Consider the following 25,963-nt stretch of genomic DNA (forward strand, 5'->3'; position numbering starts at 1 on the left):
AATACTTAGCACGTTTTTTAGCATGTCGATAGTTATCTGTGATTGAGCTCCTGGTCTATACTTAATTCTATGCTCACGATATAATCTTTTGAAAACATACGTATGACCATATATTTGACTGCGATTTCATTTTCAGGCTGCAATGTAATAAAATATGTTGTTTGTTACCTTTAAGTTGGAGATTGTGTTATCGGTACGTTTTATAGCTGTTGTGAGGCCGTCAGTATTTTATTCGCTAAATTATGTATATTGTTTTGCAACCATTCTTAACACGCCCGTTCCCGTGATGTAACTGGCGCGGCGATATCTCTGCAACTACTACGAATATTACCACGTTTTGTTGTAATCTTCGAGTCAACCGTAACATGGAATCATTCTTTCTTTTTTCCGGAGTACCGCAGGGGTCAAACCTTGGTCCACTCCTCTTTACCGTCTTTATTTATTTATTTATTTTATTTGGGAAATCAACAGTTCTACATACATATTTATAGTAAACAAACATATATAGTTTATAAACTCAGAACTAATAACAGATTTCCTCATATTATACAAAGTTAGTAAAGAAAATATATTACATATCAAATAAATACATATAATTTGTACATATAAATTTTTTATTTTCATGTACTCGTAAATATTTTTCAATAATCAAAGATTTTAAAAATATTTATTTTAAGAACATTAAGTTACTGTAAATTGGGCGGGATTAGGTTAGGTTAGGTGTTATCGGTGCGTTTTATAGCTGTTGTAAGGCCGTTAGTATTTTATTCGCTAAATTATGTATATTGTTTAGCAACCATTCTTAACACGCCCGTTCCCGTGATGTAACTGGCGCGGTGATATCTCTGCAACTACTACGAATATTACCACGTTTTGTTGTAATCTTCGAGTCAACCGTAACACGGAATCATTCTTTCTTTTTTCCGGAGTACCGCAGGGGTCAAACCTTGGTCCACTCCTCTTTACCGTCTTTATTTATTTATTTTATTTGGGAAATCAACAGTTCTGCATACATATTTATAGTAAAACATTTAAGTTTGTAAGTGAAAATTCTTGATGGAAGTTCATTGTAATTTATTATATAAATAAAACACGAGTGATACTTTAATCCACAAACTTGAAATATCCATTGACCGGTTTCATCGCTTTCGCGACATCTTCGAGACTGGTATCTTTATTAAAGAGTTAAATGTATTTATACAAAACAGAGGTAAGGATAGATAATTCAAAGTTATATGTAAGTAAATTAAATAAAGTTATTTTTATCTTAAGGATCATTATCAAAAAATTTTCTTTGGGTGAACTAATGAGTTGATATAATGCTATTTTAATGAGTTTAAGTTTTTCGCATTCCATGCCATAGGGCCTGCGGCCGCAAATGCGCGTTCACTAAATTTAGTGCGCTGTTTGCGTAGAGGTAAACATTTTTTTTTGCACCACAACAGGCCAGGAGGCCTAATTACAGTGGTGAATTACATCACAGAGCACCTAGGCTTGAGAAAAATCACATTTTTTGTGTTCTCACCGGGAATCGAACCCGGAACCTTCCGTGCGTGAGTCAAGCGTCTTGACCACTACACCACGGACGCCGCCAATATAATAACTTTTCCTCTCGCTGTAGACGCAGCTGATCTAAGCGTGAAACGCCTGTCAGCTAGTTCATCTGGAATGCATAGTTCCCTTAGATATTTCGGAGCAGAGTTGTGCAGTGACTTATACATAAGCCAACAGAGTTTGTATTCGACCCTCTGTGGAAAACGTAGCCAGTGTAGTTCCCGAAGTAGTGGAGTGATATGACTGAACTTAGAGATTCCGAAAATAAGTCTCGCTGCGGCATTCAATACAGAATGTAGGCGAGTCATTTTGTACATATAAGGGCGGGCATATTGCCTTAAGTCAATTTCTTCCAACCTACCCAAACCGTTCAGTTTGAGAAAATTATAAATACATGGACATATTGAATCTTACAATTTAAAACAAAAATTGAAAACAAAGATTTACAAAATAAAAATATATGTAAAAAAAAAAAATAACACTATACTATGAAGAGAGGAATGGAGATGGGAAGGAAAGAAGAAGGATAAAGGAACAATTTAAACATTTAGATAGTGACATTTTCATCTTGAGTTAAATGTAAATAAAGAAGGGGCATCTCTAACATTAATGGGTAGATTATTCCACATTAGAAAGAGGACGCAAGAAAATTAGAGCGATTACAGGGTATTAGAAGGGTTCTCTCATATACGTGATTTAATTCTCTTCATAGGGCACTGCATTGGTACACCAATCGCACCCTGATCATTTTTGTTATGTAAAGGCAAGATGATCAGTCTCGCGCTTCGGGAACCAGTCTAGGGACTATGAAATATTCTAGTGTAAAAACACCCTTTTTAAAACTTTATCAACCATGTTGGAAATAGAACCCGAGACCTCTTGCATGGTGGACAAATGACAGGTTATTAGCTCTGTAAATGCCTAGACTTCCATATTCCCTTCGCAAAAATGTTTTCCCTCTGTTGCGACCAATACATTTCGAATGAATTAATAAAGAACGCGTCCGACGCCAATGTGGCGATTTTAATCTGCGTTCGCAAAGTCTGCGTTGCCGATGTTATTGTTCGCAGTTTGTAAACCGACACTTTATCGAGAATTGTGCGTTGTTGGTATCGAGTGACGACTGCAATTCAATGCATTCTTGGGCTCAACCTGTACCGCCGACCAGCGCTATACCAACTTCTCGGCAGCGGAGGTACAGCCAAGTCGTAATAGAAACATCGAATTACCCCTCAGAGTAATAATGCGTAACCTAGAGAGGAGCCCAGACGTAGGAAAACCATTCTATGAATTTTTGGTATTGAGTAAGCTACAGTTCGCAGCAAAACAATGGGCCGTACTCAGGTCGAGAATTGCCAAATGGATATTAATTTGCATCGTAAATACTTATACATATGTACCTGTGTATTTATCGCAAAACTCCCAAAAAAGAACTGTTTAGCAAACTAGTTGTAAACATTTATGTTTTCTGTCCCCTGTTGAAATAATTATTTGATCTTATCTCCAAAATATGTAAAGAATAGTATCAAAGCTGTAAACAATTCACCAGTCTTGAAGATGCCTACTTAAGCGAAAGCGCTTGTTGGTCAAAATAATAAAAAGTAAAACTTAACCAAGAAGTTTCATTGATAAGTTTATTTATAATTTTATCGTAATCATTAATAATGAACATGCTTATGTTATCGCAGTCAAAAGTCAACGCGTGTGTAATCTCTAAGTCAACGCTCGTGTCGGTTTGTTTTTTGTTGTCCTCGTTGATAAATACAATTCATTGGCCAAAAATCGGCGTTACTAAAAAAAATAATACAATATATTGCATTTGCAAAATAGTAAGGAGCATCTAATACAAAAAAGTGATTTTTTAAATATATTTTTTAAAATTTAATTTTCATTGATAAACCCTTACGGGTTACATACATTTAACAAAATATTTTCACTTTTAAAATTCACATTCTACTGTTAATAATAATATTTTTAACATCTTTTGTAAAGGTTGTCTGAGTCTTTTGTTTAGTTTTGTCTGGTAGTTTATCGTATAATTTCAGTCCGTGGTTTATTAATCTCGATTGTCCTTTTCTCGTTTTAAAAGATTGTATATGATATTTTTCTGATATTCTCGTATTGTGTTCATGTTTACTACAGTTTTTTTTAAAGTTTTAATTCTTCGTCTACAATTACATCAGTGGCTAATTTATGAATACATTTTAAAGATTCTAGTTAAAAGAGTTCAGTTACATTTAATTGTTTAGTTTGTTCAAAAAGTTCTTTAGTTGCTGTTAGATAGGGTAGGTCATATACTAACTTTAATATTTTATTTTGCTGTCTTTGTAGTCTGTTTATGTCATTTTGATTTCCTGTTCCCTATAGTAGTTGCATATAACATATTTTAGTTTTTACATAGGCTTCATACATGATTTTTTTTTCCTTTATTGGAACAATTTTTTTTCCTTTATTAAATTACAATTACTATGGCGACTGCTTTTCTTGACATTTGGTTCGCCAACCGCCGGCTAAATGCAATGAATAGCGTGATAAATAATAAATAATAAAAAAAATGCAGTTTTGGAATATTTTCTATATTTACACCGGTGAAATCCAAATATATGATTGCGCAGCAGGATTATACGTCGCGAAACGTAAATATTTTGACATTTAATATTAGGTGTTCGCGGATGTTCCATTGCGATCGCGAACACGATAAACAACCATGGTGAGAAATTATCACGTCTAACGGTCTTTGTGATTGAGCTACAGAAGGCATTTTCATTACATGGCCAAGCCAACCGTATCGCCTCCGCTTGATGACAGTTGTCACCGGAGTTTGCTGCGTCCGTTCTCTTATTACTTCATTCCGCACAAATTCAAATCGCAGACACCTAACTCGGAATTTTGCCGTGTTGTGCCCTAGTAAGGTTCCACGATTCGCACCCGTAGAGAAGAATAGGTGGTATGCAGGCGTTGCATAGGCGGCATTTGGTTTTCACTGAATAAATACCCGATCTGCAGACAGCCTTCATACTGTTGAATGTAGCGCCTGCTACTCCTAACCGCAGTCCCAGTTATTTTTGAAAGCTGCCATTTGCGACATCTTAGACATAGTAAACTTTAAAAAATATCTCAATTTGTTGCTACAGAGAGGGAAAACATTCTGAGAATTGAATATGGAAGTCTAGGCATTTACAAGGCTTATGACCTGTCATTGCCTGGTATAATTGGCCACTTTACACACTGTTTCCTCACCCACATGATAAAGGTTTCAGCTCTTTTACTTCACAAGAGTCATCAGATGGAAGAGTTGATGAAATGTGGATGTTTAAACATGGGCAGAATGGTGAACAGTCCATAGGGCACTGTTTAATGTTTAAAGACGCCGTACTGTCACGAAACATGAGATTATTTATTAATAAGCTACTTAGCAGACGGCAACGGGCTCAAAATAAAACATGAATAAAAAAAATATAGTTTAAAAAAAAAATTTAATATTTAATATTTTTTACCTTAAAAACAAACTACCAAATTACATATATGATATATGTTTGGATAATTTACATAGCGCCATTTTTTGTGAAAATCACCTTAAGGGTGCTGTACAATAAATAAATATCCCAGCACGTCCTGCAGCTACAGAGCGCATGGATGGTTGGGATTCTAGTTCCTCGTCTCCAATAGGAGCTAGATTACAGCACGTCTTGCAGCTACAGAGCGCATGGACTGTAAGAAATGTAGCCCCTATTTACATTTTTTCAAATATTTTATTTGACAGTGAAGTTAAGAGTTTAATTGTTATTAAAAAAAACGAAATAAAAAAACAAATTTATAAAAATAGAAGTTAGATTACAACAAGTCTTGCAGCTACATAACGCATGGACGGTTGAAATTCTAGACCCCATTTAGTAAATTTAGATATTTGATAGTTGATAACATTTACATAATATGATTTACTCGTATATAATATGAAAGCTCACATCACAGAAAGTCTTGCAGCTACAAAGCGCATCGACGAGTGGAGTTTCAGCAACATAAGAATTATTTGAAAAAGTTTACAATAAATAAATAAAAAAAACGCAATAATAATAAATCGAGCAAAGAACTAGTAAGTATGGCAATTAAGTGAACATGTAACAGCACAAAAACTAAACCTGTATACTACTGAGCGATTTGGTCGACTTCGGTATTTTTACAACTCTAAACTTTAGGGACGATTTAAACTATAGTCCCTAAAATTTAGCTTGATTAAAATGACAGCTGTCAAACTCATGTCAATAGTGATGGAAAATTACTGATGTACCGATCAAATCGATTTTATCAGTTTTTTTATACAAACATTAAACTCTGTTTCGGAAAATTGATATAAAAACTCAAAAATAAACCTATTATAGTGTGTTGAATACAATTATTCACAAAAAATAAGACATTTTACTTTTTTAGACGGATTGATTCAAATTACAAATTACATAGATTGATTGATTCCAAACTTTCAAAATTTTCCTTCCTTTAAAAAACATGCTCTATCCTGGATTCAAACTAAAGATATGAACTCTTTTTTTTCTATGATTTATTTTGTTACCCTTTAATAATAAGGAATATTTTTGTGTTTTTTTAAAAAATATTTTTTATTTCCTTTTTTAATTACTATAAAAAAATACCATATTATCTTTTACAGAATATTTTATTTTTTCTTTCTTATGTTATACAAAAATATTATAACTGTCCATTATTTACCATAGGAGCGAAAATTAATTAACATTTATTGTATACCAACGAGCAGGCATGCCTTTGTGGGATTTTTTTGTTTACTATTTTTCTATTAATATGTGTTTCATTGATCTGTAATTATGCTTTATTCTTTTAATACTCTGTATTATTATTATGTTTATTTTAAAAAAACAAAAAAATTAAATACATAAAAAAAAATATCAATATGTCCATCTCTAACGTTTTTGCAAAATGATGCAACCTTGTAAGAACGTCGTTAATAATTAGTTTTATTTTAGTTTTTTTTAGTTTTAAAGCTGATTATATATAATTTTTGTAGATTTATATGTCAAGCAATGTATTAAAAAAATAGATCGGGTTGTGGTCCCGTGGCTAGTGTCTCGGACTCATGGACCAAAGGTCCGTGGTTCGAATCCCACTCTACCCCAACTTGTTTCGATTTTCTAATAGTGAGTTATTTACAACTCGTTGAAAATGGCCCTCAAAATTAAATATTTGGGTAAATCATAAGAACGCAAATATTTATTTCTTAAAAAGAAAAAAAAACATACCAAATACGAATGATTTTTCGTGTGTCAATATAAATAACTCCTTTGACGTCACTACAAAGTTATGTCGTCACTTTTTCTAACAACTGTCATTCTAATCATGTTACATTTTAAGGACTATAGATTTTTTTTATTAAAAAAAAAAAAAAAAATATTTGCGTTCTTATGATTTACCCAAATATTTAATTTTTCAGGGCCATTTTCAACAAGTTGTAAATAACTCAGTATTAGAAAATAGGAATCAAGTTGTGGTAGAGTGGGATTCGAACAACAGACCTTTGGTCCGTGAGTCCGAGACACTAGCCACAGGACCACAACCCGATTCAACTTACTATTTTTTTTTGTGAAATCGATTTTTCAACTCAAATGCGATTTATCAGGACATATAAGCTAATCAGGTTTTACAAGAAGATAGTGAGATACCCCCTCAGACTGTTAGATATCCCCGCTAAATTTGTTAGTCTTTAACCACTCGTGAGCTGATAACTCATCAAACGCATAGATTTCAAAACATTTCTAAAATGCCCTTTAATAAGCTGATTAGAATCGAAGCACGGCATAGGGGACCAAGTTTGTAACAACGTCACGATAAACACTAAATTTAAATGTTTATCTTATGTAATGTAAAGCCATCCCGGGTCATGGTCTCAAGATAATAGTATCATATTAAGTACACATGACTTTTGTTTGTTAAGTCGATAGAGATGAGCCAAACCGATCAAATAGAAATTATCGAATAACTCCATCGATTTAAGTTCGCCGGTTTCCCTTCGGATACTTATGTTTCAATTCGGATTGTGACTTAGATCGATTTTATTTTCACCAATGGTTGAGTATGTCCAAATGCTTGCAAACTGGCTGGATCCCCCCCCCAGGGAGTTATTTATATTTAAATTTATTGCAACAGAGAGGGAAAACATTATTGAGAAGGGAATATGGAAGTCTAAACTGCAAAATTCCAGTTTTTAAGTTATCGACCTAATATCATTCACCGATGTTCGAGCGATGGCGGGATACATTATTTTATTTTATTTTATTTATTTATTTAGTTGTATGTAACATAGTCTAATATATATTTACAATACAATATTTACATCTATACTTATTCTAACATTATTTATCACTATTATACACTTAGTATCCTAATTTATAATATTAACTGTTTCATACGTACATTTTCATTAATTATATTCACTATTTACACTATTTACTACCTAATATTTTTTACATATATACTTTTTACATTTAATTTTAAATATATTTACATTAATTTAATTTTTTATGCTTTCTGGCATTTCTTCAAATAGTTGTATTCCCTTGTACATGCGGCAGTTCTGGGACATTGCTTTTGATTTGTTTTCCAGTCTTATATTTTTAGATCCTCTTGTTGCATAGTTTCTATGAAAGAACTCATTATTTTTTAGTTTATTTTGAAAATATCTCGGAACTATTCCTTTAATAATTTTGTTTATTTCATTGGCCACATTGAATTTGATTCTTTGATCAATTGTCATGATATCTAGAAGTTGGATCATTTTCTTAACATTTGTTCGTCTCCCACATCTTAATATTATCCTCATCGCTTTGTTTTGTATTATTTGGAGTCTTTTTAGATCTCCTTCATTACTTAAATATAAAATACTGGAGCAATAATCAATGTGGGGAACGATAATACTTTTAAATATCAGCAGAGAGGTTTTAATGTCTAATTTATTCCTTATCCTTCCTAACAGAGATACCTTCTTTGCGATTTTCTTACTCGTATAATCTGCATTTCTTGAAAAAGATAATTTAGAGTCAATCCAAACTCCTAGATATTTTATGCTTATGGCGAGACCACCATAAGTGCTGCAAATATAGAAATTTGTTTTATGTTTATATGGTATAATTGGCTCTGCACTATGTAGCCATTTTACTGGAATATTTTTTTTTTTTAATGTATAAAAATAAAAATAAAAATATTTAAGTGTCAAAGAAATTTTGGTGTTTTTTTTTTTAAATCTGGCTGATCACGCAACCTAAAGTATGCATTTTGCAGAAGAAACCTAGATCTAATATTGAATGCCTCATTCAAACTTTGAATATTTGAGGTGACATTCTGTATTAAATCATATATTTTAATTATAGATATTTTTGAATTAATGAATGCATAAAATTAAAATACCTATGTATTTATCCACATTGATTCATTTAAGAGAACTAGATTTCTGGACGCATTAATCTTCCCATCATACCATATTTTTTTTTAGTTCTGTGGGTGTTTTCTGCAAATTGAGAAATGTCGTTTTTGCGATCAACACTATTTTCAGAAGGTGATTAAATCAGTTTTTTTTTATGAAAGCGACCTGGCTGTTTTTAGCAGGAATTGACCTCACTGCACCCGATAACACCAATGTCTGATTTTTCCAATATTGTGGATTATTTATTTAATTAATTGCGGATATTATATTAAACGTTTTAGATTCAATGTGTACTGGGTACCACCGGGAAGAGAGAGTTAAGACTTTCTATTCGATTTGTGTAGTAATACATTGTTTCAATAAATTACAATAATAATGACCAAAAATATTTACGCATGTGTATTCTGCACTCAACATACTTCAGGGGCGAACCGTGTATAGAAGCGATTATGCACAGCTTACCATTATATTTGACTAACCATAATAATGTTTTATTGTAGCTTTATTTACAGAAAAACATAAATAATTACCATTTATTTTAAATCATTTCCACCGTTTGTATTTTTATCCTAATGTAAATACAAATTTTAATAAAGCGCGCCCAGCGACTGCGGCGAGCCAAGAAACTAGCCGATTATTCCAGCTTATTTTTTCATACAAATAAGTATACTATATTTTGAATGTACTAACCCCAGTGCGGGTTTTTTCTCCCAGATTAAACTTGCAGATTACACAAATTATTTGAAGATTCTTGATTTGGAAAACAGTATTTCAAACATTGTTTCTTAAGGACTATTTTTCTTTGAGATGGTACTTTTGACATAAGACGATAATTACTTTCATGCGTCATATTGCAGGACATATAGCACTCCACGCGGCCGTTTTTAGCACTATTAATTACTAGAACAATGCTGCCAGTTAAAATTTCAATTGAATACCTAATATCGACTGAATTTATAGTGGAATTTTTTATTTATTTTTGAATGAATTATGTATTTAAGTAATGGATTATATATCTATATAACATACTATATCACGAAGTTACATCGTTTGAGTTGATTTCATGGATGAGAGTTGTTGTATAACACAGAACCACAAAAAAATATCAATTTATAGTATATATTACTTACATTATATTATGTACCTCCTATGTAGGTACAAATATATATTATATTTTTTATAGCTTACCTGTAAATAAAATCACCATTCGCCACTGACATATTTAGTTGAGTTTTCCAATGCCATAAATGAACTTACCGGAACGATTTCCAGGAAATTGCAAGTATAATCAATTTTGCCCTCATTAACGATTCTGTTACTGATCGAACAATATTGCAAACTAATTCCATCTTACCTTGGTTATCAAAATATTTTAGAAAACTAGTCGAACTTATCAAAGCCCTCACCTCAAGTAGCGAATGTCGAATCAGAATCAACGACGTTGTCACAGATTGGTTTGAGGTGACCACCGGAGTTCGTCAAGGTTGCGTCCTTGCACCGTTCCTTTTTATAATCCTCATGGACTTATTTTATTTATTTCGAATACAAACAAATGTACAGGTTAAATGAATATTTAAAAAAAAAACTATAAAATGTATACATAGTAGGGCCGGGCCTGCCATCCAATTATATGTATTCACTAAATAATACTGTAATAAAGCGACGACGGCTTGAAGTTTAAACTATATAAATAGTAAATATACTATATATTAAAATAAGATAAATATGGACAAAACAAGGAGATAGTGGAAAGGAAAAGAAGGAACTTGATAAGGAGCGGTAAAGGACGATTGAAGGAAAGTGAGAGTGGAAAATTGCATTTGATTTAATGATTAAATGAATTATGAATGAAGAGCATGAATCAAGCCTTCATCCTAAGGGAGTCAATTCCACTAGATCGAGGATCTCCTCTATCCATCTCCTCCTCCATCCATCTCCTCCTCCCAAAAACTCTGCGACCTGGAGTATGCCGATGATGCGGTCATAATTGACGATTCAGTCACGGGTCTTCAGGTCACTGTAGATAGCCTAAATAGGTACTCCGCATGCATGGGTTTAAAAATCAATATTGCAAAACCCCACGTACTGTGTAACACTTTGTCTTGGTATTTTTACAGGACCTCGACTCACATGTTTTATACGTGTATGATTCATATAATTAATTGCAGTGCTTTCACACTTATAGATTACGCAGACAGGGTATAGTCTAAGCTTATAACCGAGTTGCACAGTTTGAACCCGCGCTGTGCCAGCGGGTACCCTGCAAGACATCGGACCCTCTTCGGACACTTCATGACTTGATGCCCAAAATCCCCTGACTCTGTCAAACCAAGTTATCGAAAGTTTCAAATACCTGTAGCTCAATCACAAATAACTATCAACGTGTTTAAAAACATGCTAAGCGTTTGAGCGATCACAATGAACAATAATGAAGATGTTTAAGTTATCGCAGTCATAAGTCAACGCGTGTGTAATCTCTAAGTCAACGGTCGTGTCGGTTTGTTTTTTGTTTTCCTCTTAAATAAATACAGTTCACTGGCGAAAATTCAGCGTATACTATAAAAAATAAAACAATATATTGCATTTTTAAAATAGCAAGGAGTATCGAATACAAAAAACGTAAAAATTAAATTACAATTACTATGGCGACTGCTTTTCTTGACATTTGGCATACCAACAGCCGGCTAAATGCAATGAATAGTATGATAATAATAAATAAATAAATAAAAATAGCAGTTTTGGAATATTTTCCATACACCGGTGAAATTCAAATATGTGATTGCGCAGCAGGATTATACGTCGCGAAACGTAAATATTTTCACATTCAATATTAGGTGTTCGCGGATGTTCTATCGTGATCGCGAATACGATAAACAACCATGGTGCGAAATTTTTATCACGTCGCTTATAAGCACGTCGATAGTTATTTGTGATTGAACTACTGGGGTGATATTCCAAACGCTCTAGCGGCCGTAGAAAACACTTTTATTTTATTGTGAAATATTTCCTTATTATTTACAAAACAATGGGCCGTACTCAGGTCGAGAATTGCCAAATGGATATTAATTTGCATTGTAATTACTTTTAAATATGTACCTGTGTATTTATCATTGCAGGGTTATTCCATATTCCAATCTATTTTTCTATAATTCGCCTATATTTTTTTTTTTTATAAAACGTCTTTATTTTTTTTATTCACAATATATTTATGTTATATTTATTGAGACATTAATCCCAACTCCATGGAACCAAAGTCCTGTGTTGAGTTTGTTTGTTTGTCCGTCACATATCCGAAATGGCGAGTCGTAGCGGACTGAAATTTGGACACGTCATTTTAGATGCGATTTTAAGGTTAACATTGCTATTTTCGAGTAAAATTTGAATCGACCTCTACTCGATAAAAAACTCAAACTTTATATATACTATATGCCTAGTGCGGCCCCGACATATTGCCCGTAATCAACTGTCATTATCAACAGTAAACATACTTTAATTCACAAATTTATCTCCCAAATTGAGAAAAAATAGTATCTGAAGTAAATATGTTGATATAAGGAAAGTTTTTAAGCAACGTAATACACGTGTCGGAACAATAAATGCCAAAAATCAATGTAAATCATGGGAAAATATTCTGAATCAATTACCTGTGAAAACTGACTCCTTTAACGCCTTTGACGCTCCTACTGCTGCAACCAAACATACTGCAATTCACCATAGTCGATTTTTATTTATTATAACGTAAATATCCAAGTTATTTACAAACAAAGCCAAGCACAGCTACAAAAACATCCGATCGAACCGTTATGTTTATGTTGTCAAATAAAACAAAATGGCCACCAATTGGTTGCTAGCCAACAAACCAACATCGCTTGCGTTCTATGAAACATAGTGATAGGGCTTCTCTCTAGGTTACGCATTATTACTCAGAGGATATTTCCCCTTTTCAATTTCCTTATTTAGAATAGTAATCACTATGCAGTTTGAAGTTATAACCTATTTATGTATATTTTTCAAACTGTTAAAGTCCGCCAGGGCGTTAAAAATAAATAAAAACCAAGAATTGCATTAAATATTTACTGTATTGTTCCAGCTCCAAGGATGATGAGATAGACGGAAGCTGCATCGTCCGAGCTCGGGGCCTTCCCTGGCAGTCGTCAGATCAGGACATCGCCAAGTTCTTCCGAGGGTTGAATGTTGCAAAGTAAGTCAGCCACTTCAAACGCACACATTCCGTGAAAAGTCATAAGGGTTGCAGAAAGGAGTGGAAACATTGAAAAGAAACTATAGTCCTTAAAATATAGCTTGATTAGAATCACAGTTGTCAGCAAAAGTGACGACATAACTTTGTAGTAACGTCTAAGGAGTGATTTATATTGACACACGAAAAATCATTCGTATCTGGCATGTTAATTTATTTTTTTAATACAATGCTTGACATATAAATCAACATAAATATATAAAATCAACTTTAAAACTAAAGAAAAAGTCAAATAATCCTAATTATTAATGACGTTCTTCAAGGTCACATCATTTTGCAAAAAGTTAGAGATGGACAAATTGATCAATGTAAATTGATCGAATAAAAAAATTATTCATTTAATGTTGTTCATGAAAAAAGTATAAATGTCTTATTTTTTGGTGAATAATTGTCTTGAACACACTATAATAGGCTTGTATTTGCGTTTTTATATCAATTTTCGGAAACGGAGTTTCATGTTTGCATGAAAAAACTAATTAAATCGCTTTAATCGGTACATGATCAGTGATCAGTAATTTCCCATCACTATTGATATAAGTTTGGCAGTTGTCATTTTAATCATGCTAAATTTTAAGGACTATAATAATTTTAACAACAAGGCAAAACAAAAAGAACATTAAACTAAGTAGCCAAGATAAACAACGGCAATATAATAACGGTATACAATATATTTATAAACACGATCAACATGTAAGTCTTCGAGCTAACCCATGCCAATTCATCTTCATCCCACACAGTGTTAATGGCGAAGAGGTCTACGAAAATCCGGAAGATCTATCCCAAAGAATTCCAAGTTGTCTGGTGAATTGACTAATCTACACATTTTGGACGTCGGGGCACAAAAACACGAGTGGCTCTTAGGCTAAGTGTCCACTTGAGATAAAATCTCGAGATCGGTCTCAGGGTGTCGTCCATTTGAGATCACTTGCGGTCTCGATATTGGCATGTGAGGCTCGACACTGACTTAAGTCTCTAGACCGAGACAATGAGGAATTCCACTGTTTTCTAATCTATTTATTTGCTATTAGCGTACTATTTAACTAAGCAAAAATATTTTTTTTTTGTGCGTTATTTACAAAGATATGATTTTTTAGCCAAATGACTGTAATCAGTGTGTCACTTTTCAGTAGTGACGTCATGAAACGGTTGGCGTTCTTACTTTCACTGACCGCGGTAAGTTGTATTTCTTCAGCCAACAACAAAACTGATAAGAATCCATGGAATATTGCTTTGATTACTTCATTTAGTTGATCGTAATTTGCTCATTTCTATGTTATGGTTGTTTTTACGAACGTTTCGATTTAGAAAAACTTAGAAAGTTGGCATAATCTCTGGTTGAAAAAAAGAGTATAATAAAAATTATTCTATTTTTTTTTTCTATGGTCAAAACGTTCCTTACAAGGTGCGGGGGCTTCAAAGCGGAAACCGGAAATACTACACGTACACGTACTCCAAAATTTTTAAATATTCACGTGTACCCGAAAACATTTTTAAAATTTAATTCCGGGTTGGGCTGTAATTCCTCATTCCGTGTCGACTAGAGAGTCAACGCGCAGTCTGCTGTGTGACTTGACCGCGAGTATATGTGTTATTATTTTTCAAAATGGATTCGCGTCAGGCCCTAGCTTTTTCAATGCTATAAATTTCTTTTCATGTTCCCAACCGTGTCACTAGATGTCAAAAATCTGTTATTTATCAAATCTTCTAAGGGTAAGTGTCCACTTGAAACAAAATATTCTCGAGACCAGACTCACAAATATATATGGGCCTGAGAGCACTCTCAAAGACAAGTCGTTACTGTAGTCAATCAATCACAAATAACTATCGACGTGCTAATAAGCGACGTGATAACAATTTCTCACCGTGGTTGTTTATCGTATTCGCGATCAAAATGCAACATCCGTGAACATCTAATATTAAATGCCAAAATATTTACGTTTTGCGACGTAAAATCCTACTGCGCAATCACATATTTTAATTTCATCGGTGTAAATATGGAAAATATTCCAAAACTGCTATTTTTATGTATTGATTTATTATTTATCACGCTATTTATTGCATTTAGCCGGCAGTTTGCAAGCCAAATGCCAAGAAAAGCAGTCGCCGTAGTAATTGTAATTTAATTTTCACTTTTTTTTATTAGATACTCCTTACTTTTTTGCAAATGCAGTATATTGTATTATTTTTTATAGTAAACGCCGATTTTTCGCCAATGAACTGTATTTATTTACGAGGAAAACAAAAAAACAAACCGACACGAGCGTCGACTTAGAGATTACACACGCGTTGACTTATGACTGCGATAACTTAAGCATGTTCATTATTGTTCATTATGGGCGCTCAAATGCTTAGCATGTTTTTAAGCACGTCGATGGTTAATTGTGATTGAGCTACTGGTCGATGAGACTACACGTGTCGCAAGTGGACATGTTCATTCTTGCACTCGAGGTACAGTCTCCAGTCTTCTGCCAATATCAGAAGAGCTGAAAGCACTCTCAAACAGCGCATTGCATTTTTTGTGTTAATTAATTTGATAAAATGAGCGTACTACAATGGATAGATAAGGAAATTTTTCAATTAATAAATCTTTATGAGGAAAAGGATTTTTTATGGAATGTTAACCACAAGTTGTACGTTTGGTATCTTGCTTGACAATCTGATGTTTTACTAATTCTAAAAGCACTGCAAACATCTGAATAAAATTTGGCGAGAGACGTGCGGGCGCGCATTGTCGTGGTGCAGTCTAACGCCTTTCGTCAGTCTTCCTCTCCGGTGATTTTGAATGGCTCTTCTGAGTTTTTTCAAGGTCTCGCAATAATTCGCACAACTGCCTATGAATATCGACCGGTGGTAACATTTTAGCATGCAAAAATCGGATTACTGTACGAACTTCGCACCTGGCGGTGACGGCGATCAGGGGTTCCATCGCGGATGGCTGTCAGGCCGGCACCGAACGTCGCAGCGAGTTTTACTAAGGCGGAATCTAGAGTGGGGGAACCAGCGCACACAGCGGTGTTGCCGGATTTCGTCTAGCATTTCGCGCGGCGAGCAGCGTTGGGAACCCTATTTTTTACACAACCCTCGTACATATATTCATCTACCATTTCGAGGTTTTTATTGTTAATTACAATCTTATACGCAGTTAAAAACCCAGGGCCTGACGCGAATTCATTTTGAAAAATAAAAACACATAAACGTGCGATCAAGTCACACAGCAGACTGGGTTTCGACTCTCGCCGACACGAAATTGCCTCGGTCTCGAGACTAAAGTCAGTGTCGAGTCTCCCATACCTATCTCGAGACCGCCAGTGACCTCAAATGGACGACACCCGAAGACCGATTTCGAGACTTTCTCTCGAGATTTTATCAAGTGGACACTTAGCCTAAGAGCTGCTTGTGTTTTTATGCCCCAACGTCCAGAAAGTGTAGATTAGTCAATTCATCAGAAAACTTGGAATTCTTTGGGATAGATCTTCCAGCTTTTCGTAGATCTCTTCGCCATCAACACAGTGTGGGATGAAGATAGATTGGCATGGGTTAGCTCGAAGACTTATGTGTTGATAGTGTTTAAGTGGACACTTAGCCCAAAGTGGCCACTTAAACCAGCTAATGGCAGGTCATTAGCCCTGTAAATGCCTAGACTTCCATATTCCCTTCTCAAAAATGTTTTTTCTCTTTGTCCCAACAAATTTAGACATTACTTATAGCATTAAGTATGATGTTGATTGATGATTATAATATTGTGATTTTTTGTTCACAGGGGAGGCGTAGCACTGTGTCTGTCCCCACAAGGTAGAAGGAACGGAGAGGCGTTAGTCCGCTTCGTGTCGATGGAGCACCGCGACATGGCGCTCAAGCGTCATAAGCACCACATTGGCAGGCGCTACATAGAGGTGCGTTTTACTATAAAAATGTTGAATAAGCGACGCGTTCCCTCTTTTATTTACCGTAAAACCACTTTTTACAATCCCTAATTTTACGTTTTCCCGCTTTTTACGCCGAAATGTTTAGGTCCCATTTTTTCCATACATTCTTGTTCAAATATCCCCCAATCAACGTTTTTTACATTTTTCATAACCCCGGTTTTACGTTAAAAAAAAATCACAACTCATTCGATGCGTCAAAAGACGCCGAGCCGCGCGCCGCCGCGTTGGCCCAAAATGGTGAGTAAAACCAAGGTAAATAAAAAAATGTGTAAATTGTTGCCTCAAACTAAATTCAAAGAAGTTTCAGTGCAATTAAACATTTTGTTTATGTGTCCAATTTTGACATTTTACTAAATTGTGACATGCGGTTAACACACGAGGAGTAAAGTCTTTACATCAATAAATTACGATGCAGAAAGTTAAAAATTTGGCAATAGAAATATTATTTGAAGTTATAAACATAATTTGGAAAGAAAATTGTTTGAACAGTTATCGTAAAAGTGTGAAACAGTTCTGCCGCGATGTAAATGACAGTTGAAATTCTGTGGTGCCATACTAAAAAAAGTGATACCATATAAATAAAATTTATTTCCCAATATTTAGGGAAAAAATCATTGTATGCATTTTATGCAAATTCAAATTCTTATTTTCGTGTTTTTAAGGTTAAGTACCTACATAAAAATTTTTGAACAAGTTTTTTTTTAATTTAATAAAAAAAATACACTGTGGTATTGATTGAAAAATACAAATCTTTTTAATGGAATCATAGGTAAATATGAATAATCCCCAATTATGACAGTTTTTACAATTTTTCTGCAGTTTTTCATTTCCTCACTTTAGCATTTTCCTCAGTTTAACACATTTTTTTGTTGCTCCCTTGTAAAACGTAAAACAGGAGTTTTACATAGTTATTATTTAAAACTTCAAGTAAAAGAATTTGACAGGCTTATCACTCGCAGCAATATTTTCTGGCTAATCAAAAAACAGACAGGTCATGAGAAAAATTTGTGAAAATTTGTACATTTAGAAAAAATAAATAAATTTATTTATTTATTAACGGACATTGTCCATGTATACAATTTATAAGGTTTAAATATTACAATAAAAGAATAGTTTAAAACATAAAAAAAAAAGAAAGAAAAGAAGCATTGACAAACATAAGGGACATCGAGACAAGATCTGGACTATTTATTTAGTGCTCGTTTAAATCGTTGTAAACTTAAACCAAAAAAGTCCAGATCTTGTCTTGAGTTAACAATACGACAAAGGCGGGTCATTGGAGAATTTAGGCCGTAGTTTGTTCTATGCTGATCGATGAACAATACTTCATTGTTTCTAAATCTACGAGTCGGAATATTGAATTTTACTTGTCCCAGTAATGATGGAACATCGATTATACCATTTAGTATGCCGAACATATATATGCAGTCAATATTAGTTCTACGTTTTTGTAGACTAGAAATATTTAACATTGACTCTATTTCAGCATAAGAATAATTATCTCTCTCTAGTCTGAGCATCCATGCTATTTTTCGAAGCAAGCGATATTGGACTGATTCAATGTGATTTATGCGATTGACATAGAATGGAGACCAGATCACTATTCTAGGAGGCATATTCTAGAAGAGGGCGAACAGTTGAGCAATAAAGAGTTTTGATCGTACGGACATTAGTAAAATCAGAGGATATTCTGTTAATGAAGCCAAGTAATTTCAGTGATTTATTTACTGTATTATCTGACAGAGAAGACACGAGATTGCTGTTTGATGTTAATTTATTACATGGCGAATAAATAATGAATTATGTCGGGCGAGTGTTACGGCGACGAGGAGTTGAAGTAACTGCACTTGAACTACATGCTGGAACTGTGTGACGTCGTCGAACTGGTCTGACTGACTAAATTGAACTTGTTGGGCCGACTGACTGAACGGGCTGACTGCCCGGCGTTGCATCCTATGGTCTCTTTATAGACGACGTTCCTTTGTAGTTCATTTCTTCATGGTAGGGGCGATGTGAATGTACTGCATAACAATGCTCCAGGTTTAACGTGCAATACTATAAGAGTTGCATTATATGAATGTATTGGATTCGATAGAAAATGATGACATTGCTTCGTCGGTCATTAGTCTACTTCAGGTGAACTAATTTAACACGTGTGTGTCATCCAATATGGACTATGTACCCTCCAGATAAAATAAAATAAAACATAATTACAAAATATTAAGGCAGTTTTAAGTGCTGCGTGTTTATATTTGTATTTAATTTCTATATTCTAATCCGGGTGATATGCCACTCAGTAATAATATATTGTAATATTTGTCTTCAGGTGTACCGAGCAACGGGCGAAGATTTCTTGGGAGTAGCTGGGGGCGCTACCAATGAGGCCGCTGCTTTCCTTTCCCGAGGGGGAGAGGTCATAGTGCGAATGCGAGGACTCCCCTACGACTGCTCACCTGCGCAAGTGGTAAGCCAAAAACAGCAAAATAAATTATTTTGGCTCAGTTAACAACAATAATATTCAGGAACCTCGGTTTGCGCGCGATTCAAAAGAATGCGATCCGAAAATTGAACTGATAAAACTTTTGAACGTTAATTTAACAATGTTTTGATTGTGTCCAAGTGTTTGCGGACAGGCTGGATTACCTCCCTAGGGAGTTATTCTGATCTCAAATTTTTGCAACAGAGGGAAACATTTTTGAGAAGGGAATATGGAAGTCTAGGCATTTACAGTGCTTATTACCTGTCGTTGGCTGGTTTAAGTGGTCACTTTACACACTGTCTAACATTCACCATTCTGCCCATGTTTTAACATCCACATTTCCTCAACTCTTCCATCTGTTGACTTCTATTTATTTATTTATTTATTAACGGACATTGTCCTTTTATACAATTTATAGGGTTTAAGCATTGACAAACATAAGGGACATTGAGACAAGATCTGGACTATTTATTTAGTGCTTGTTTAAATCGCTGTAAACTTAAACCAAAATAGTCCAGATCTTGTCTTGAGTTAACAATACGACAAATTAATAAACGAATTAAGGCCATCGTTTATTCTACACTGATCGATGAACAGCACTTCATTGGTACTTAACCTGCGAGTCGGAATATGGAATTTTACTTGTCCCAGTAATGATGGCCCATCGATTATACCATTTAACATGGCGAACATATATATGGAATCAATATTAGTTCTACGTTTTTGTAGACTAGAAATATTTAACGTGGACTCTATATCAGCATAAGAATAATTACCTCTCTACTCTCTAGTCCAAGCATCCTTGTTTGTCCAAGCATTTGTTATAAGAGTAGTCAACTTGTTGGATATGCGGATGATATTTACATTGTCGGGAGATCAATAACAATTAAAGTAGTAAACTTTAGACAGGCGCCGTGGCACAGTTGGTAAGACGGCCAACCGTGAAACTGACGTCGCGGGTTCGATTCCCGCCAGTTGCAAGAAAAAGATTCAAGAAGGAATTTTTTCTCAATTGGTCTGGGTGTTGTGGTGTATTTTTCATTACCTTCTTTCATATCCCCTCTATCCCACCTGCTGACAAGCCTCTAAATAGAGGTTTACTTGGTTATTCCTTTAAAAAAAAGAAAAAAAAAGAGGTCTTTGATCCCGTGGAAGCAGCTGCAAATCAATGTTGATAAAACAAAAATGATGACACAGAGCAGAAACCCATCGCACAGAGCAAGAGGCTGTGTCCAATACAAAGATAACTACTCCTTCGAAGTGGTCGAGCAATTCACCTACCTGGGCTCCAGTAAAACTGAGAACAACGGGGATCCAGCAGAAATCAGCCAGCTAAACATACTTTTCTTTGCTGCCAGTGTTTAAACCACATAACGTCCACAGAAAAACCAAAATTGCCATACACAAAACAATTATACATACTGTATTAGAATATGGGTGTGAGGCGCTAACACCAACATTAAAGATGGCTGAAATGCTGGACACAAAAGTGCTCGGAAGAATCTGCGGACCAGTGAGAGAGAATAATCAGTGGCGCATTCGGTATGACGAAGAACTGTACCAGGCCCCGAGCATCTCGGCACATATGAAGTTGCTTAGATCAAGGTGGGCCGGACATGCAAAGCGAGTGCCTGACTCACGTGTCCCTAAAATAATAATGAGCGGACACCCGGGAGGAAAGAGATTAGTGGGAAGACCCAGGCTGAGATGGCAGGATGAAGTGAGAAAGGATGCAGCGCAGCTCCTCCAGGTGGCAAATTGGAAGACGGCGGCTGAGGACCGACAGAGTTGGAGGCGAAAGTTGCAAGCGGCCAAAGCTCGATATGGGCTGTAGCGCCATCGGAGAGAAAGAGAGTTCAAGCATCCACGCTACTTTTCGAAGCGAGCGATGTTGGACTGATTGAATGTGATTTATGCGATTCACGTAGAATGGAGACCAGACCACGGAGGCATATTCTGTAAAGTAAAGGAGCTGAAACTTTTGTCATGCGGGTGAGCTTCATCCGGCTGAACCAATTCACCTACTAGGCAACGTCTGAAAACAATTTTCCAATTTTTATACTTCTTCTTTTACGAGTTAGTAGATGCAACATGTGTTGAGTATGTCCAAATGCTTGCAGACTGGCTGGATTTCACTTCTTAAGAATGTTTTCCCTCTCTGTTGCAACAAATTTAGATTGATTTAACTTTTTATTCCTTCATTTCTTCACGCGAAGAGGAGGTGGTGTTGAATATTCTCACTTTGAAGGATTATAATCAAACAAAATAATATATGTAACGCTATCTCTAAAAATACAGTAGAATGGTTGTTTAATCCGACTATTTTCTTTTTTACTTTCAGTTGGAATTTTTCTCAACGGGAGCCAACCCTTGTACCGTGCTCGACGGGGCGGATGGCGTGCTGTTTGTCAAACGCGCCGATGGCCGAGCGACGGGCGATGCGTTTGTCTTGTTCTCGCGAGAAGAGGACGCCCCGAAGGCGCTCGCCAAGCACCGGGAACTCATCGGGACGCGGTACATCGAGCTCTTCCGGTCAACCACTGCGGAAGTCCAGCAGGTTAGCCTTCCCTTACTGTGCTGACAAAAATCCACGCGTTCCAGTGGAGCGTAGTCAATACACAACAGCAAAAATGAGAGACTATCAATCTGCAAAATGGAGTATTCACAGGCAATTGTTTTAATCAACTCTATTTGATGTCAAAACTGACAATATTTTTATTTATAATAATAAAAAAATATATATTTATTCCACTTTTATTTATAAATTTTTACCAGTGACCGGGTTTCGTCGTGACCGACATCGTCAGACTGGTGAGACTAAACAAATTTCTATGTTTCTATCATGATTTTATATAATTATGGAAATAAAAGAGTTTAAATTAAAATCATTAAAGTTTAAGGGAAAAACAATTATATGAATATAAGTTTTGTTTGAATGTATATGATAAAAACTGGTGTAAATTATATAATTTAAGACAAACCCGGTCGCTGGTAAAAATTTATAAATAGAAGTGGAATAAAAATACATACGTATTTTTATTATTATAATTAAAAATGCAGTTCCACCAAGAAATGTCCGTAGAAAACCTCAATATATTAATATTTTTAATATCGCTGAAAATATGAAAAAAAAATATTCACTAACGTTCACAAAGCGAGCGAGTGGACCACCTCTTACGAAGCCCTGAGAGCTACTGGCAGTAGTACGGCTACTTGGCTACTTACCTGCAAAATGTTTCTATCGCTCACTAATATACCTACAGTAACTAGTGTTTTAGACATTTGTACGAGGTGTGTTTAGAAAATAATTTTTTGAATTTCGCTGATTTGGAGAATTTGATTGTCAATTTCTTTATATTAATATGTTGGTATACATGCCCCCAAAGTATGCTACAATTTTCAGCTGTATTCGTGGTTTACTTTGGTCTGTGGCAGCCGCTAAGGTTAGATTGGCGATTTTCATTTGTTTAAAAAAAATGGATCAAAGAATTGGTATCAAATTATGTGTAAAAAATTAAATAAAGTTTTACAAAGTTTTTGAAATGTTAACAAAGGCCTAGGGTGAGTCTGCTATGAGTGAAACAAGAGTTTACGAGTGGTATTGTAAAGTAATATTAAATTTTCGTTTGATCAGTCTAAAAAACAATATTAGTGAATATGCAAAAATGAAGAAAGACACGTCTTTACGAACAGTTTCGGGAAAGCGGTGGGTGTTTTAGCTGTAATCTTTTACTTTATACGCTCCGACAATGCGACTCAATGGTAAATGCTAGACATGGCTTTATTCCACCCCTAGGGGAATAAATTAATTAAAGTAATAAATAAATTAATCAGCTTTTCGGGCCATTAATGCCTACCAAATCTGGAGTCTCTATTTAAAAAAAGACATAGAGGTGTTGGAGAAAGCCCAGAGAAGAGCAACCAAAATGGTAGTTTCTTTAAGAAATAAATCATACGAGGACCGCCTAAGGAAGCTCGGGTTAAGTTCACTGGGGGCGCAGGCAGCGTGGTGACTTGATCTTAACTGAGCAATATAATGTACCCAAGTTGAAATCAATGTTCACTATGAATGAAAACCGCCATCTCAGAGGTCATCCATTGAAACTAAACACTGCCTCCTTCTCATCCAACCGCGGGAAGAACTTCCCGACAAACCGAGTCGTGGAGAAATGGAATGGCCTTCCCAAGAAAGTGATTGGTGCTAGTTCAGTCAATGTCAACTAGACGCACACAGCAATGTATAATGTTTAATAACCGTGTACACTTGATATACACGCATCAGCTTAATAGCTGCTACTGTATTATCGATAATAATAATAAATATTTTAGAACGACCCCATTGGTTGGTTTAATCGATCACTGTTTAACGTTCATCATTCTGCCTATATTTGACTTTAATATTGCCGATATATCAGTAACAGCATCAGATGCATCTCTATAAACAACGTACATGCTACGTTTACTATTTTGACATTACATATCTTATTTAAATCTTTTTTCGTTTAGCGCTCATTTCTGGGAACTTCTTGGTAAGTGTGTTAAGACTTATTTTCAAGATCTTTTATAAACTAAATAATGGGCTCCGAATTCAAGGCTCTGCGCCATAACCTGAGTTTTTTTTATAAATTTTATTTTAATATCTGATGATGATACACATTCTTCTTATCAGCCTGTTTCTCTCCACTGCTGGATCTCCACTCTTCCAAATGGCGGTGATGGCAGTTTCGCTCTGAAGTAAGAAGTCAGATTAAGGAAAGAGGAAGAGTCATCATACGAATGGAACGTTGGACGTGGAACGTATACGTGCTTTACGGTTGAGAACTTTCATGAATTTATTCTGGATATTTGATCAAACTCGTATATCTAGAATCAATCTTCTCATTTTCAAGTGCACGTACAATTACCCAGGTTTCCACATACTGCAGGCTCTTATTACAAATGACGTTCGATACAAGTTTAGAGAACATTTAGAATTAATGATTGGTCTGAGACTCTAAAATTAATAAGTGAAGCTTTGGATAGTCTACCAAATTATTTTTAATTTTGTTGGTTTTTGTCTAGGTACTAAACCGTTCTCTGGACCCCAAGACATACGAGCCCGCAGCCCCCCTCATGGGTGTTCTGCCCCCCGCGCCCCTCATCCCCCAGCACGTGATCACCTCGGGCACGCTGAAGGACTGCGTGCGGCTGCGCGGTCTGCCCTACGAAGCGCAGGTTGAACACATCCTCACCTTCCTGGACGACTTCGCTAACAATATAGTCTACCAGGGGGTGCATATGGTGTATAATGCTCAGGTATGTTCGAAGATTGATTCTGTCGGCATCAGATTATCCCGATTTAATGCAGTTAATAATGTTTGCAGTTCTTTAGAATCATTAAATGATACGTTTTTGTGTTGACCCGTCGAATGCAAAACTCGCTGAACGCAAAATGTACCCCACCCTTTAGTTGTACGAGATCATTCTCTTCTTATTCTTAGTGGTGGGGGTCGGTGCTATGCAAGCTCCTGACGTCACTGCGACCTGTGAACATCTATTGTGACGGGTTCCCGTGAATAGTTCTCGGTCTCCAAGCCCAGGCCTATAAAGAGCCTGGCCACTGTGTGGAAGGCGAGAGCGTTAATGAATTAAGGAACGCGGACTAAATCATTAAGATCATTAATGTTGGTTTCGACCATATGACGTTGAGATGGCAAGTAGGTAGAACATACCAAGGAAGATACAGATAGTACAGAAGTTGGGTCACGATGTGGCCTGGGGTTGAGTGGCCTTGATTTAGAACATACCGACATTAATGAAAGACTTACGAGAACTTAAATTGGATGGGACTCATTTTTCTTCTTCTGGGATTTAATTACTTTTTACTGTTAGTCTTCGTGTTTGTAATGGTTTTAATTATTAATGATCTTTTCCAGGGGCAGCCGAGTGGAGAAGCCTTTATACAAATGGACAGCGAAACCAGCGCGTTCCTCTCTGCTCAGCAGAAGCATAACCGCTACATGACTTTCGGCAAAAAGCAGAGATATATCGAGGTGAGTGACGCTGTTATGTTCTATTTATTTATTTGACGGACTTATACAATTTATTATAATAAATACAGGCACTAATCAAATAAAATTAAAGCTAGGATAAAAAAAAAAAATTACTACCTCAAGACAAGATCCGGTCTATCTTAGTGATTTTTCAAATCTACAAAGACTTACACCAAAAAAGTCAAGATCTGGTCTCGAGTTTACAATACGACACAATCGGGACATTGGTGCATGCAAGCCATAGTTTGTGCTGTGCTGATCGAGGAACAG

At 35.4% G+C, this 25,963-nt stretch overlaps 1 protein-coding gene across 3 annotated transcripts in view; it reads left to right on the forward strand.

The window, feature by feature from the left end:
- fus (epithelial splicing regulatory protein fusilli) overlaps positions 1–25,963 on the forward strand; it is a 98,951-nt gene that overhangs the window by 39,536 nt on the left and 33,452 nt on the right. For all 3 annotated transcript variants that reach the window (XM_088237157.1, XM_088237159.1, XM_088237158.1), the window contains 6 exons: positions 13,089–13,199; positions 17,017–17,149; positions 19,509–19,646; positions 22,003–22,218; positions 24,723–24,956; positions 25,577–25,693. In XM_088237157.1, the coding sequence (XP_088093283.1) occupies positions 13,089–13,199; positions 17,017–17,149; positions 19,509–19,646; positions 22,003–22,218; positions 24,723–24,956; positions 25,577–25,693 (949 nt within the window). The remainder of the gene's footprint in view (positions 1–13,088; positions 13,200–17,016; positions 17,150–19,508; positions 19,647–22,002; positions 22,219–24,722; positions 24,957–25,576; positions 25,694–25,963) is intronic.

The sequence above is a fragment of the Micrasema longulum genome, unplaced genomic scaffold (assembly GCF_059751315.1).
Source record: "Micrasema longulum isolate JH-2025_06_02 unplaced genomic scaffold, ASM5975131v1 h1tg001659l, whole genome shotgun sequence".
Taxonomy (NCBI): domain Eukaryota; kingdom Metazoa; phylum Arthropoda; class Insecta; order Trichoptera; family Brachycentridae; genus Micrasema; species Micrasema longulum.